General features: G+C 34.5%; 1 protein-coding gene across 6 annotated transcripts; it reads right to left on the bottom strand.

Moving 5' to 3' along the window:
- Positions 1-587: 587 nt before the first annotated feature.
- Positions 588-5,178, bottom strand: LOC105118072 (cyclin-dependent kinase 10-like). 6 transcript variants are annotated; one of them, XR_840878.1, is made up of 7 exons: positions 3,229-5,178; positions 2,979-3,114; positions 2,786-2,874; positions 2,570-2,681; positions 1,829-2,467; positions 1,106-1,211; positions 588-1,026 (listed from the first exon to the last, which is right to left on the bottom strand). XR_840878.1 is itself a non-coding variant. In XM_011015937.1 (5 exons), the coding sequence occupies exons 1-5, from the start codon at positions 4,680-4,682 to the stop codon at positions 2,357-2,359; spliced, it is 1,902 nt and encodes a 633-aa protein (XP_011014239.1). In that variant the 5' UTR covers positions 4,683-5,178; the 3' UTR covers positions 1,375-2,356. The 6 variants fall into 6 exon arrangements, 1 of the variants encoding a protein (XP_011014239.1); XR_840880.1 differs by having other exon boundaries at positions 588-976; XR_840879.1 differs by having other exon boundaries at positions 1,129-1,211.
- Between the last annotated feature and the right edge of the window lie 10,368 nt (positions 5,179-15,546).

Below are 15,546 nucleotides of genomic sequence, written 5' to 3'. Positions count from 1 at the left end.
CTTCTAAGCGCCTCCGAAACAGCGAACGATTTAGCTCGACAAATCTATAACGGTTCATGTAAACTTTTGGCCCCATTTCTCGTTTAAGATCATCTAAGTTTTTACAATATAACATCTTCAGTCTATATAAATGGCTGAATTACACAGGACATCGATTTTACAACTCTCTCGTCCATTGATAAAGCATAACAGGTGATCGAACATTCAGGACTCGAGAATTATTGCTCCCCCACATACCACCTCCACAGGCAACGAGCTCAAGAGGAGTTTTGGCATCATTGAGCATTCAGGATATCGCTCATCTACTTAATGGCTCCGCGAACAAGAATACTCATTGACAGATGGTGCTACTGCACTTCTGTGATGTTTGTTCTGTCGAAAGCAAAACCACGCCCCATGTAGGTGTTCAAGTGAAGGAAAATAAGCTCGTGTTTCAAAGTCAGACGATAGATGGTGCTCCTGCACTTCTGTGATGTTTGTTCTGTCGAGAGCAAAACCACGCCCCATATAGGTGTTCAACTGAAGCAAAATAAGCTCGTGTTTCAAAGTCAGACGAAGCATATGCTTCGGGAGAAAAATACCTCTGAATTAATAAATGTCATTGATTTCAAAGTATTTTTGAGATGTGTTCATCACAAAATGATCAAAAGAACATCATTCCTGGTAAAGAAACAGAGGAGAAGATTGAACTGAAACGTCCAAATGAACAAATGGGCATTCACATATTGCTCGCTTCCTCAAACATGAGGCCACAACACGTTTGGCAGTCTTCTCTATATTAAACGCTGCTGTAACTCGAAAGCCCAAAGAATAGAGAGACAAGAATCCAAGAATTTGTGAAGTAGAGTGGGAAAGCAGAGCACATGGGAGGCAATTGCATGTGCTATTCTTTTTATGTTCTGCAACATTAAACCCCTTCTACTCCCACACTCATGAACAAGTGGGTATGGAGGGAGCAGGGGATATTCCTCCAAACCTGCACGGGAGCACATTTTTGCAAAGAAAAGGATGCATATACAAAATGATCTAGGATCAAGAAAGACAAGTCAGTCAGAACAGACTAACAAGCGAGGATGGAGTACAAAACAAGAGCAAGGGGGTTAACCTTTCCACATTCTATTCACATACCGGCTGAACATCCAACCAAAAGAACTTGAGAAACACCGTCGCTGAGTAGTTGCAAAGTCTATTGCAGCCATCATTGAAGGAAGCTGGTAACTCGGAAATTTACAGGGATCAGAATCAAAAGAACATAACATGTATAAATGAAAAATGAAAAATCTTTACACTGTTGACAGAGGTCCAAAAGAACTTGTGGACCCATGAAAAACCAACAGAGGCTAATGACACATCAGCGAAGCAGGGATGTATATGTAAGTTATGCATCATTTGTTCGCAAATATACATCAGAATTATCTCAAAAGGGGCACCTGATTTAACACTATAAAGAGCACTTTCCAAACAAATTTCACAGGTTATCAGGTATGTTTTTTTACATTGAATAATGTAAGCCTAACAAAATGCTATAGAAGCTTAACATTACGTTTCTTCTTCTTGAGCTTGATAGAAAATGCATTGACAAGCTGAACCACAAAAGCGTAAAATAGGACAGGCTTTCATGTGCTGAATTTAAAAAGCAGAAAGCTGACTATGAATAATAAATCAAGACAACGATATCAAATACAGTCTTGGCTTTTGTGAGAGCATAAAAAGAGTCAACATGAAAGTAGAATCGACTGAACGTCAGGGGAAATTTTAATCTGGATCAAAACAAGCAAATATATAAAACCAGATTACATAATCATCAAACAAATAGGAGGTTCAGTACCTTACAAGAGACCAGAAATATCAGCGCCCCAATCCATTGCCTTACATCAGTTCTCTCTAGCAAGCAAAGTTTGAATATACAAGAAAATAGATTGAATAACAGTTTAGCACTAAATGAAAGAATATATATAAATAAATCTAATCATTTATAACTGAGTTGAGAAATATTTACACTCATTCTGAACTCAGGCTGATTAAAAGAGAACAGAAACAAAGGAAGACAAAGAAAAAGGTCAATACTCAGGACCTTGCGGGTCAAGGACTGCAGGATCATTACAAAAAAGGATGTAAATCCCAAAGGATGATATCCACCAATATGTGCCAGATAACACCTGGTACTGCCTTCCTTCACCGATGCTCCTGGAATCCAGACACTTCATTGTTCTTTGATTAGGCCTAAGAGTCAGAGTACAAGTTGAGAAAAAGGCACACAACAAGAAGCCCTGTTCTGGGAAATAGTGAAGAAAAGGTAAGAGGTTCACGAAATTGTTCTCAGTTGTGTACTGCTTCTAGTCATCCAGTCTATCAGCTACCTGTTCTTTGCATACTGAGGAGGGAAAGTAGGCATGAATTCTTTTGATTTTGATAGTGGGACCTCATTAAACCAGGGATGATTAAGAGCATCATCTGCTGTTATTCGCTGCATTAGCAATAAGCAACACCAATTAGTATAATAATCATATATTTTAAAAACCGTGGGGCAGTAACAAAAACCAACTTGGAACATATGCACTACAATTACCTTCTCTGGGTCATAAGTTAGAAGTCTGTTTAGCAAGTCAAATCCTGAGTCAGAGAGAACTGGAGATCCTGTGAAAGGTGTGAAAGGAAACTTCTTACGTAACTGATTATACCTGAAAAGAAAGCAGTATCTATAAGGTGTGCAGGCCAATGGCATTCAGATATTTTTAAAGGGAAAAAAATAATAACAGACAGGATAGAACAAACAGATACTTACGGTTGCTTAACAAAATTTGCTTTTGCCCCTGGCAATTTTGATAACCCAGGCCAAATAGTTTCGTTTGGTGTGCCAAGAGTTTTGAAGATCTGCAATCATTTTTTTTTTCAAATCAGAAAAGAACTATGGAAAATAAATCTTACAAGAAATAAAATCAAATGAGTGAAGTACCAGAGCAGAAGTTGATTTGTACCTTGTCAAGCTGATCAATTTCACCTTTCCCTGTGAATAGGGGTTCCTTGGTCAACATTACAGCCATTATGCAACCCACTGACCACATGTCTACTGCTGTAGAGTATTTCTTTGCTCCAAGAAGTAGTTCTGGTGCCCTGCAATGTAATAGTAACACTAGGTAAGCTTAAAACTTCTAGTTATTCCAGTACAGAAAATTACAAGGGAACTTCAAAATACACAATAAATTAAGCATGTAAAGTGCAACTTACCTGTACCACAAAGTAACCACCAGAGAGGTATATGGCTTCAATGGGCTACCATACTGGCGTGACATCCCAAAATCACATACTTTCAACTCTCCTTGGTTATTCAAAAGAAGGTTTGATGTCTTCAAATCCCTGTGAAGCACCCAATTATCATGAAGATATTTGACACCTTCCAAAAGCTGTAGCATTAAGCATTTGACTTCACTTGTACTGAAAGGCTGCTTCATCGCTTGCATCAGCCCCTTGAGATCATGTTCCATGTACTCCATCACCATGAAAACACTATCAAGGTCCCCCATCACAACTTCTTTAACTCTCACAATTGAAGGGTGATCAAAAGACATAAGAATGTTAATCTCCCTCAAAGATGTCAAGGGGAAACCATACTCTTCCAAGTATTTGTCTCTTCCGACATTTATCTTCACTTTCTTCAAAGCCACAAATTCTCCAGTCTTCTTATCCCTGGCTTTGTACACTTTACCATAGGTTCCTTCATTGATTTCATTGAGTCTTTCATACTCGAACACACTTCTACAACCCTCTAGCATATTAAACCCCCTTTGGTTAGTAACTGTGGGCTCTTCACCAGTGGTTTGCTCCATCTCATTATCACTGGCATTTTCATCCCTAATATCATCAATGTCCATGACATCATTTTGCAATTCATATTCAGAAACAGAGCTGCCACTGTAAGCTCTTTCATCCAATAGAGATGAACTTGATCCATCTCTATCTGAGACTTCTCTCTGGAACCCTTCTCTATTAATCAAATCTGTCCTGTACACCATTTCTCCGTGCATTCCTTTATCATCAATCAAAGTGGTATCCCTTGGAGAATCATCATCAGAAGCCCACCGGGACATGGATATATTCCGTGCTTCAGGAAGCTCTTCCTCCTCCACTTGTCCCTGCTCTTGGTCATAACCCTCATCTTTCTTTGGATGCAACGAAGAAGACAAAGGAGCTGGATACTCAGATCCAATACCATCAGTTGATCCTCCATCCACACAATCCTTGTCCACCAAAAGCTCCAATCCTCCTTTGACAGGACTTTTCACAACATCCTCGTCTGAAACAACATTTACATCCCGAGTACTACTCCTCTGAACAACTCTATTCTTTGAAGAAATCTTCGCTTTTTTCTCCTCAACATCCCATACAATAGGAGAAAACTTCCTTTTCTTCTCTGCGGGCAATTGAACCCCATCTTCATTTGCTGGTATCTCACCTTCCTCATATTTCGAGGAACCGAAGGCATTAAATTGCCACGGTTCCCCTGACTGTTGTTCTTCATCTCTACAACTAAGCCCACCTCGTCTAAAATCAAAACTAGGCACAATCGTTGAACTATGATAACCATTTTTCCGTACCAAACCACGATCACCACCCCGCTTCACCTTATCAAAATAACCACCACCACCCTGCCTCCTAGACACATCGAGCCGCCCTGCCGCCATATTATCAACAACCACAACACACAACTCTTCTCAATCAAAATTCACAAGGAAGCAAACAAAACAAATTTTTCCAGATACCCAAACACAAACCCTAATTCAATTCAATTTCCTGTTTTTCTTAAAAAAACAAAAACAAAACCAAGGTACTTCAAATCTATTAAGCAATCAAACAAATATATGGAAAATTCCGTATACGATTAATTGGAGAAAAATATGGAATTGATTGGGAAAAAAAATCGAAACCCCAGATCGTGATTATTTTTCTTTTGTTTTTTTGGTTTTGACGGTGTCTCTCCTTGAGATAACACAGGTAATCAAAGATCTTACCGGAGATATAGAGAGACGGAGACAAAATCTACGTTGATCGGAATCGGAGAAACAGTTGAAAAAAAAGAGGAGAGAGAATCCAAAGCGTGTTTACGCAATTATGTGAGGTGTTCTCGTTTGACCACCGCTAGTAATTGGAATAATTTATATAGAGAGTTTTGAGTCGGCTGCTACTCGTTTTTTCTGTGGACTTCTGGGCGGTGAGATTCTTGTCTCTTTCCTTTTTCTTTTTTATGTTTTAGATCCTTGAAATATTTTATATTTACATTTCTAATGCCCCTCCTTTTGCCATTTTATTATTGTGAGCCACAAGAGGTAATTAAATAAAAACTTATCTCATAATATTATTCTTGACTCTATATTACTTTGTATTTTTTTAGTTTCTTATAGAAACATTTTTATGATTTTATAAAATTATTTTGATGGATTTTGTGTATTGGAATATATTTTAAATGAAAAAATTTCATGATAATTGTAGAAAAAAAACTATTTTGCATTTTTATAAATGAAAAATAAGATTTAATGTTGTAGTAACGTATTCCTTATATAAATGTGATTAATTAAAAATCTTTAACTTTCAAGAACATCGTTGGGCTTGCTATGCCCAGAGAAGGGGCTAGCTGATCCCTTTTTTTAGGCTTAAAACTAGTAAACTCTTTATTTATCCCCTTTGATAGAATATATTTGTCAGCTTGTAGCCTTGTACTATGCCTCCATCCCACCACCATCTCCTCTAGTAATTTGCAGCTCCTAAAACAAGCACAAACATCATAATTATTGTGTGGTTTCGCACTATGTGATAATGGGACCACCATATTAATTAAGAATTTGATTTAAATGTGTTTGCTACTATTGATGGTAGTAGCATTACTTAACAAAATAAAAAAGAGAAAAGGGGAGAAAGAAAGAAAGAAGAGGCAGTAGAGCAATCTATCTTCTTTCCTTGATTTCCATCTCGTTCATCATTGGATCGAGTTGAGATTTTGACAACAGCTTTTAAACATATTACTTTTTATTCTGAACGGTTGGATCGAAGATTGGTGGTATTAAAGCTGGCTAATTTGATAGAAAATAGAGCTATCAGTATTGTGAGTTTTTCTCAAATATTTCTTCTTTATTCTTGTTGTATTCTAAGAATAAGTTGTTCTTGATGATATGTATGTTGTAACCCTTAGGTAAATCTAAGAAAGAATAGTTATGAACCCATTATTTATTGATAGTGAAAGTTTTAAGGTGGACTATGGTCCTATGGTTTTTCCTGTATCGAGTTTTCCACGTAAAAATCTTGGTGTTGATTTGTGTGATTGTTGCTTTATATTTGTTGATTGTTTAATCCTGATTTTGCTTTCATAAAGAGAGAAAAGAATTAGAACTTCTGAATTGTGAATTGATCAGGGTAGATTGGTGTTTGTTTATTTGTTCCTAATTTTCCCAACAAAGTGGAATCAGAGCACTAATTGTGTAGATTGAATTTCTTGTGCAGCTAAAATGGAAAAGGAAGATTCATACATGATAAATCTCACTTCCTCTAATTATTTTCTATGAAAAACAATGATGGAGCATCACTTATATTGCAATGATTTAGCTTTGTCGCTTGAGTGTAAAGGAAAAAAGCCTGATGAGATGGATGAGGCAAAATGGAATGAGCTTAATAGAAAGGCGATTACTTATGTTAAAAAAAACGGGTATCTTCTAAGTCCATCAATCATATTTTTCAAGAACATGACTGATATACAGTTTGGAAGATGTTGGAAACAACCTTTACTAAAAAGAGTGCATAAAATAAGGTTTTTATAATTAGAGACCTTATAAATTTGAAGTACAAATATGGTAAAGATGCTTCAATACATATAAATCAATTTCAAGGGTTCTTAAATCAGCTGTCATTGATGAATCTTAAGTTAGCCGATAAGATACAAGCATTAATCCTACTGAGTTCATTACCGGATAGTTAAGAGATTATGATGGTGTCACTTAGCAATTCTATTTTGAATGGAAAGATCACTTTGAAGAAAGTGAAGGATGGTATCCTCAATAAAGAGAAGAGAAGAGAAGAGAAGAGAAAGGACAACCACTTCTGAGTCTCATGCATTTATTACAGAAAGTCGAGGGAGAAGTCAAATAGATTCTCTCACGGTAGGTAAGGTAATGAATCCAACAGTGGAAAATGCAAATAAAAGCTAAGAGGAAGATCTCAGTCAAGGAAGAGAATTAAGTGTTATTATTGGACAAGCTTGGGTATATTTAAAAAGACTGTAGAAAGTATAAAATAGATAAAAATCATAAAGATGAGGACAAGAATGAAGAGAAAAGTATAATTGCAGTTGTATTTGATGGTGATGTTGTCATTGTTTGTGATAATGATTTTGTTAATCTTACATGTCAAGATACCACCTACGTTATAGATTCAACAACTTCTTACCATGTTACACCCCAACGTGATTTTTACATATCCTACATTGCTGATGACTTTGGTCAAGTTACGATGGGAAATCAAAAGATGGCTAGTGTTGTGGGTATTGGAGACATTTGATTAGAAAACAATACTAGATGCAAGTTGCTACTCAAAGATGTTAGGCATGTGTCTGATATGCGTGTACACTTGATTTTTAAATGTACTCTTGATGAAGAAGGTTATCACAATTACTTTGAAGATAGTAAATGGAAGCTCTCTAGAAATTCCTCAATTGTTGCTAAAGAAAAGAAGATGGGTCTCTACATGTCACAAGTCAAGGTGATCAAAGGGAGGTGAATGCAATTAAAGATTATTCTACTTATTTATAGCATAAACGGCTTGGAAATTTAAGTCAAAAAAACCTTGGCATCCTTGCCAAAAAGAGCTACCTTCCATTAAAAGGTATAAACTTGAACATATGTACTTATTGTTTAGTTGAAAAACAACACAGAGTTGCGTTTCAAAGATCACATGTTCTTGATTTAGCTCATACTAATGTTTGCTCTATGATTGATAAATCTCTCAGGGGTGCATTGTATTTTGTTATTTTCATTGATGAACACTTTAAGAAAATTTAAGCCACATGTTTGAAATCTAAAGATTGAGTGCTTGATGTCTTTAAGGATTTTCATGCTAGAGTTGAAAGAGAAACTGGTAGAAAGCTGAAATATATTCAAGCTGACAATGATGGTGAATATAGAAGTCCTTTTAAGAAGTACTATATGGAACATGGTATCAAGCTGGAGAAGACAACTATTGAGACTCCACAATAGAATGGAGTGGCTAAAAGAATGAATAGAACCATTATTGAAAGAATTAGATGTATGCTCTCTTATTCAAAACTATTTAAGTCCTTTTAAGGTGAGGCAATGAAGATTGCAGTTGCCATGATTAACCTTTCTCCATCAGCTTCTCTTGATTTTGATGTTCTAGATAGAGTTTGGAAAGGAAAGGATGTCTTTTATGCACACTTGATAGTGTTTGGAAGCATAGCATTTCTACATGTTCCTAGAGATAAAAGGTCTAAATTTGATAGCAAAACAAAGTAGTATATTTTCTTGGGCTCTAAGATGATGAATGTGTTATAGGTTGTGATATCCGAAGGAGAAGAAAATTGTGAAAAAGCAAAGATATTATCTTCTTTGAAAATCAAAACATTGAAGACTTTGAATTGAAGAAAAAAATAGAGTCTGCTACTTTTATTCCATCGAATTCAAATCCAAGACCTACTCTATAGTTACGTTTGATGCCTACTAATCATAGAAGAGATTTGCAAAATGATGATAATGGTGGTTTTCTTATTGAACCATTAGTTGGTGATCTTAAATCAACTAATAATGATATTAATGCTATTCCTGAACAAGATATGCAAGAAATTTTAGATGAACCACACTTTAGAAGGTCAATTAGACCTTGCCAACCTTTCACTAGATATTCTCCTCCTGGTTACTAATGGAGGAGAGCCAGAATACTTTGATGAGTGGTTCAAAATAATGCAATAAAAGATGAAATCATTGCATGAAAACCAAACTTTTGAGTTAGTAAAGCTTCCTAAAGGTAAGAGAGCACTCAAGAATAAATAGGTGTTCAAGTTGAAAATTAATGAACATTGCTTGCAATCAAAGTACAAGACAAAATTGGTTGTGAAAGATTTTGATCAGAAGAAAGGTATTAATTTTGAAGAATTTTTTTCAATAATAGTCAAAATGTCGGCAATTCAAGTTTTGCTTAGCTTGGTTGCTAGTTAAATAACTTGATGTGAAAACTGTTTTTCTCTATGATGATTTAAATAAGGAGATTTTATAGAGCAGCCTGAAATATTTGAAGCAAAAGGCAAAGAGCATAAATAAAAAAAAAACATTTATAAGACAAATACAAACACATAAATGCATTTTTTATTTTATGTTTTCTATTTTATTTTATTTTATTTTATTTTTTCATATCCACATTAAAAATTATAAAAAACCAAAACTAAATAAAAATTACATTAAATAATTTAAAATTTACAAAACAGTCCCTAAAACTCTAGAAATTACATTGAAGTCCCTTATAGGGCAGTATGAACAATGGTCGTGAACAGTTGCCTAACGCGCCGCCGCCGATGAAGACAAAAAAACAGTGGATCGGGAACTTCTTCTTCTTCCCTTTCTTCCTCCGCCGGCGGTGAGGGTCGTCGTCACCTGCAACAACAATAAAAACACACAAAAAGCAGTCGGTTTTAGTTAATTTTTTTAGATCTGTTTTCCTCTACTTTCTGTCCCTATCTGTTTCACTTTCTTCTTTCTCCAGTCTGTTCTTGGGTCTTCGTTTTGTTCTCCTCTGCTTCGGGTGGCTTGCGGTGAGGGGTGATGACCGAGAAATAAGCGTCGCTACTGGAGGAAGGAAGCGGGCTGGTCTGTGATCTGTGGGTGCCACTATGTCAGGCCGTTATTGAAGGCTCCGATTCGGTTTGGGCGAGCTCGCAGAGACGGAGATCGGGTCTGTGCCCAACGAGTTCACTGTGGTTGGGTCAGCGGGAGGAGAGAAAGAAAACCAAGAGCTGCTAGGGGAGAGTCAGTGTTGGTTTGTGTAGGGAAGAGAGTCCGGCTGGGTATTAGTTAGAAGGAGAAGAAACCAAGGGGTCCAAGCTTGGGGGTGCAGCGGCTGCTTGGAGAAGATGACCGGGGGAAGGTCGATTCTACAAGGGCTGAGGCTCAGCCCTTGGCTGACGAGAAGAAGGAAAAATCTGATGAGATGAGGGGAAGGTGAAGATCTGTCAAGAGGGAGAGAAGGAAGCTGGGTAGGTGGCGCTCCGATTTGTTGCTGGAAAAGGAGAAGAAAATGGTGTGGAGGCTGGTTTCAAAGAATGGGGGTGACGACGTGAAAAGAGAAAATCAAAGCCAGGAGGCATGCGGGTGTTTGGGAGAAAAATTGAAAACCGTAAGGGGCGGCGGCTTCGAATGAGGGAGAAGAAAATTTAGGTTTAGGTCTTCTTCTTTTTTTTTTTTTTTATCAAAATTGCTCCCTTGCTTGAATTCTAGGTTGCTATTTATAGGCAACGTATTTTTCATGTTTTAAAATTGGTCTCTCAAATTTCAATCAATTCACTTGGTAAAAATTAAATTTGATCTCTTAAAATTTCAGTATTTTCAATTAAGTTCAAATTAAGCTCCCGAACTTAATTTTTCACCAATTAAGCCCTCAAATTAATTTGACCCGCTTAAAGTATAATTAAGTCTTTGCACTTAATTAAATCCTTCAATTGGACCTAAATTAATTCTTGAACATAATTAAAATTCAATTTGGCCCATGATTAAATTAAATTGACCCATCAAAAATTTAATTATATCATTGGACTTAATTTTTATGCAAATTTGTCCAATGCTTATTTAATTTGACCTTTGAATTTGCATTTTTCTATTTTTAGGCATAATAGGGTACAATTAGGCCTTGAAATTCCTTCCAAAATTGCAGCTTTATTTTTGCCTATTTTTGCAGTCTTTCTAGATCAGTTTTCTCTACATTGTCAGCCTTTATTTTATTTTTTTAATTTTTATTTCTTAAAAAAGTAGATTTTGGGGAATAACCCAGAATTGGGTTATGACAGCCAATATGACGAATTCCTCACATGGTACTTGAGGGGGAGATTTGTTGTGTGTGGTCCTGCATCATATGATGGTTGACTACCTATTTGATTTAAATATGTATGATACTACTAATGGTAGTAGCATTATTGAACAAAAGAGAAAAGAGAAAAAAGGAGAAAAAAAGAAAGAAGAAGCAGCAGAACAATCTTTCTTTTCTCAATTTTCATCTTGTTCACCGTTAGATCGAGTTGCGATTTTGACAGTAGCTTTTAAACACGTTACTCTTCATTCTGAACAGTTGGATCGAAAATTGCTGGTGTGAAAGCTGGTTGTTTTGATAGAAAATGAGGTTGTCAGTATTGTAAGTTTTTCTCAAAAATTTCTTCTTTAATCTTATTATATTCTAAAAATAAGCTGTTCTTAATTATATGTATATTGTAATTTTTAGTTGAATTTAAAAAAGAACAGTTATGAACTCATTATTTATTGATAGTGAAAGTTTTTAGATAAATTACGATCTCATGATTTTTCTCGCATTAGGTTTTTAAAGTAAAAATCTTAATGTTGATTTGTGTGATTATTACTTTATATTTATTAATTGTTTAATCTTTGCATAAAAAAATAAAATTTATGAATTGTGAATTGGTGCAAGTAGATTGATATCTAATTTCTAGTTTTTCCGACAATAATCAATCCTGAAATCTTTCATTTTATTCACATTTGATTAATCTCGCTCTCGTAAAGCCAAAATTAACGAGAAAGAAGAGTAGCGTTGCTAGAAAAACAGGAGAGAGTAATGGGACTTGCTACTTATGAAAATTACTATGCACCGCCCCATGTGGAGAAGTTTTGGCTACGATGCTCCAGAAGGGGTTGAAATTAGCGGCAGATATGATGGGGACTTTGCAAAGATCCTTACCAGGGTTTAGGAACCGTATCAAGTATGCAATGGAGTGTCGCAAGGAAGCCAAAAGGAGGTACAATTAGGGGGCTTTACCAGGGTTTGATCCAGCTACAAGGTACATCAGGGAAGGTGATTGGACATGTGCGCCTGTCCCACCAGCTGTTGCTGATAGGAAGGTGGAGATCACGGGGCCAGTGGAGAGGAAAATGTTCATATCAATGAACTCAATTCTGGTACTCAAGTTTTCGTGGTCAGTATGACGGTTACTCCATCTCTATTCTCGGAGAGTCCCTGGTTTCTAAACATGAAATTGATGAATGATTGAATTCATGATCACGTAGGAAATTCCACAATATATAAATTTCCAGCAAGAAATGAAAATTAACTGTTGTAATTTGCAGATATGTCCATTTTGAGATTGCAATAAACAGAAGCAAAAATCTCCAGCTGGCAAGTGATGAATCAGGCCAGCAAGAAGTAATAGAAGCTGAACAAAATATATGATTGGTTTCCTTTAAACGTATGCAATTCAAAATTCGTTCATGATATAGAAACTGAGAATCTAGTTAATTTTGGTAGGCTGACTTTGAAGATGCACTGTCACCAAGTTGGGAGAACCTCGTGAGGGGACAAGTTAACCTGGAGGATGCTGTTGATGGGACTATATTACCTTTGACGACAAGGCCAGGAACAGGGTTTACATGTTGAATGATCAGATAGCTAAGTTGTTTGTTGGCAACTGCCTGAGGCACGCATTCTCATTGATGGAGAACCTGCAACTGGTTGCCTTGTGGACTTTGGCCTTTACTTTTACCGCAGCAATGCTGCATTCCTTCGGACTCAGGGTGCAGGATTTGGGCCTTTCTTTTATCTCCCAAAGATGGAGCATTCAAGGTAATCTTTCATCTGACATATTAAAGCAGCTAAATTGTCAAGCAATCATAACTTGGAAGTTTTTTCTGCACTTATTTTTTAGAAAAATGGAAACCCTTTTGAAAGTTCATAGAAAGCATCAATTAATTCAAAACATTATTTCAGCTTCAATTTCCCCTCTTACCTAAGAGTAGCGTTCTAAAGCAACCCTTTTGAAAGTTTTAAAATGTCATCGTTTTTTCTTGAATTTTCCATCCTGTTTACTTCCGTTTTTTCACCTTTTCTTTTAAAAAAATAAATAAATTGAAAAGCAACATGAAATAAGAATTAATTTAAAAAAAATGTGAAAACATAAGAATTAAATAAGAATTTATGAAATAATAAACATTAATTGATTATTTTTGCTAAATCAGAGAGTAAGGTATAATTAACTTTTGAAGACAAATTGAAATGAAGAAAAAGGCCGCAAACGGAATGCTTCGGAACAAGGGCGTCGTTTGGGCTTGAATTATTTTGAAAAAATTGCCCACCAGAATTTAGTCAAATTTGCCTGTTTCGGCCCATATTCTGATTGTATTCAAATTCACTTTCACAATTATTTTGAACATAAAACGAAAGTAATGTATTGCACTTTGTGTGCAAAACAATCTTATTAATTTTAATGTGATTTATAAAATATAGTTAAATAAGAATACATAATTATTTATTATATAATCTTAGATATAAAGAAGAAATTATAATCTATGCATACTCATGCATATTAAATATATTATTGTAAATAAACTTAAGACTGTAATTGACAATACTCAGTTTTTATATGCTTTCATTATACCATCGGAAATAAAATTTTCTTTTAATCATATTTTTTAAATTAATTATATTTATAAACCATACATTTTCATGTTTTCATATTCTTTTGTTAATAATAGCACTCTAATTGTTCAGTGAGGGTTCATAGCGGTAACAATTAGCAAGGTGTAGTTATAATCTTTGGTAATATATGTATTTTTTTAGATTTGCGACTTTAATATAAGAAAAATACATTGTAAACATTTTCTATGGAAATAGTTTTTGATAAGCAATGATGTGAGAAATATGGTGGTGGTAGTATAATATTGAGCATGTGTTACGGTAACAAGGCATTGGTTGTGATGGTTGTGGGGCAACAAAGATCATGATGGTGATGGTGTACAGATTGTTGAGATTTTTTATGATAATGTGATATGATCACTATTTATAAAAATATTTTATAAAAATTTATAAGTTTAAAATATTTTTTAATAAATAAAATAAATTTAAAAAATAATTAAAAAATATTTTATGTTAACAAGATTTTCTATAAATATTTTATAGAGATAAAGAATTAGTTAATAAAAATTTAATATTGAAAAATAAAATTAAAAAAAAAAGAAGATATGCATATAGGTGTGCCAACCGAGGTACACGTCACTAGGCATCTTCATACTTCTTTTCTCAAGTCGTTCACTTTTTAAAAAAAACAAAAGGTCGAAGATATGTAGCTTGTCTGCTTAGAATTGTGGCTGGACAATCTAGGATGGGTTTATTTAGCCCAGAAATAGTGAATTTTGTTGCTGAAAGGTGATCATTCACCAAATTTCTCTCACCTTTATTGTTCATAGATGACTTTCTATCTCTTATCTCAAATTCATAGATTTAAATGTTAAGAAAGAAATTTTGAATCAAGATTAAAATTATAAAAACTAAAAGGATAGCTGAAGAGTAAGAAAAATGAAAGTAAATGACTAAATAAAATTTTTTCTAGAAAATTTGAGATTGACCATGAGATTTCTCATTATTTTACACTTTAATTCTTTTTTGTTAAAGCTTTTATTTCCTTAGCAAATTTTAATAAATTCGTTTAGACAATTAAAGGCTGCAAATAAACAAAATAAAATTTGAGATCGAAATTAGAAAAAAAAAAAACTATCATCACCATGAATTCTTATAGTAAAATGCCTAACTCTTTTAATATATTTTGTAATTGTAATTTTTCTTCGAGCTTTTATGGTTTTGGTTCTCTTTTTTTATTTAATGCTTCCTTTACTAGCTTGTTGTTTTATGTTAATGGTAGAAGATTAATTTGATCGAATATTTCGTTGACAAATTATGGCTGAAAATTTGCCTTCGAGGAGATCATGGCTTGAAGATATATAGAATTGATTTACTCTATAATTATACTATTATCGTTTCAGATATATTTCCTTTTGTAGCCAATATCTTTGTAATTATATTAATATATCTTGAAATATTTTTCCAGTTTTCAACAAGGACTGGGGAATAAACTTTAGGGGGAGAGAGGAGCTCAGTTTAATCAAGTATGGGGATTTGAGACTCGTTTTAAACAAGCTTTTCATAACAAACACTACTCGTGAATAATAAATACTATTCCTCAATAATAAATAAAACTATTTCAAGCTAAAAAGAAAGAGAGAGAAAGGAGAGTGCAGAGCTTGATCTGATCTAGTCCGGGGACTCAAACCTCGTTTTAAATTAACTTCAAATATTAAATACCATTCATAAATAATAAACAATTTTATATAAAGATAAATAATGATTAAAACAACCCAGCGTTTAGCGATTATAGAAAGGAATTATTCTCTTTTTTTAGTATTTGGGTTTAATTTTTTATTTATATATTTGTCATCTTTACAATATATTACTTATCTACTGAATTTTCAGAATATTTAATGAATCTGAAAATTAATTATGATACGTATA

The sequence above is a fragment of the Populus euphratica genome, unplaced genomic scaffold, assembly GCF_000495115.2.
Source record: "Populus euphratica unplaced genomic scaffold, PopEup_1.0 scaffold1705.1, whole genome shotgun sequence".
Classification (NCBI taxonomy): domain Eukaryota; kingdom Viridiplantae; phylum Streptophyta; class Magnoliopsida; order Malpighiales; family Salicaceae; genus Populus; species Populus euphratica.
Note: the sequence above shows the minus strand (reverse complement) of the source record. Positions and strands in the feature narration are given on the sequence as shown.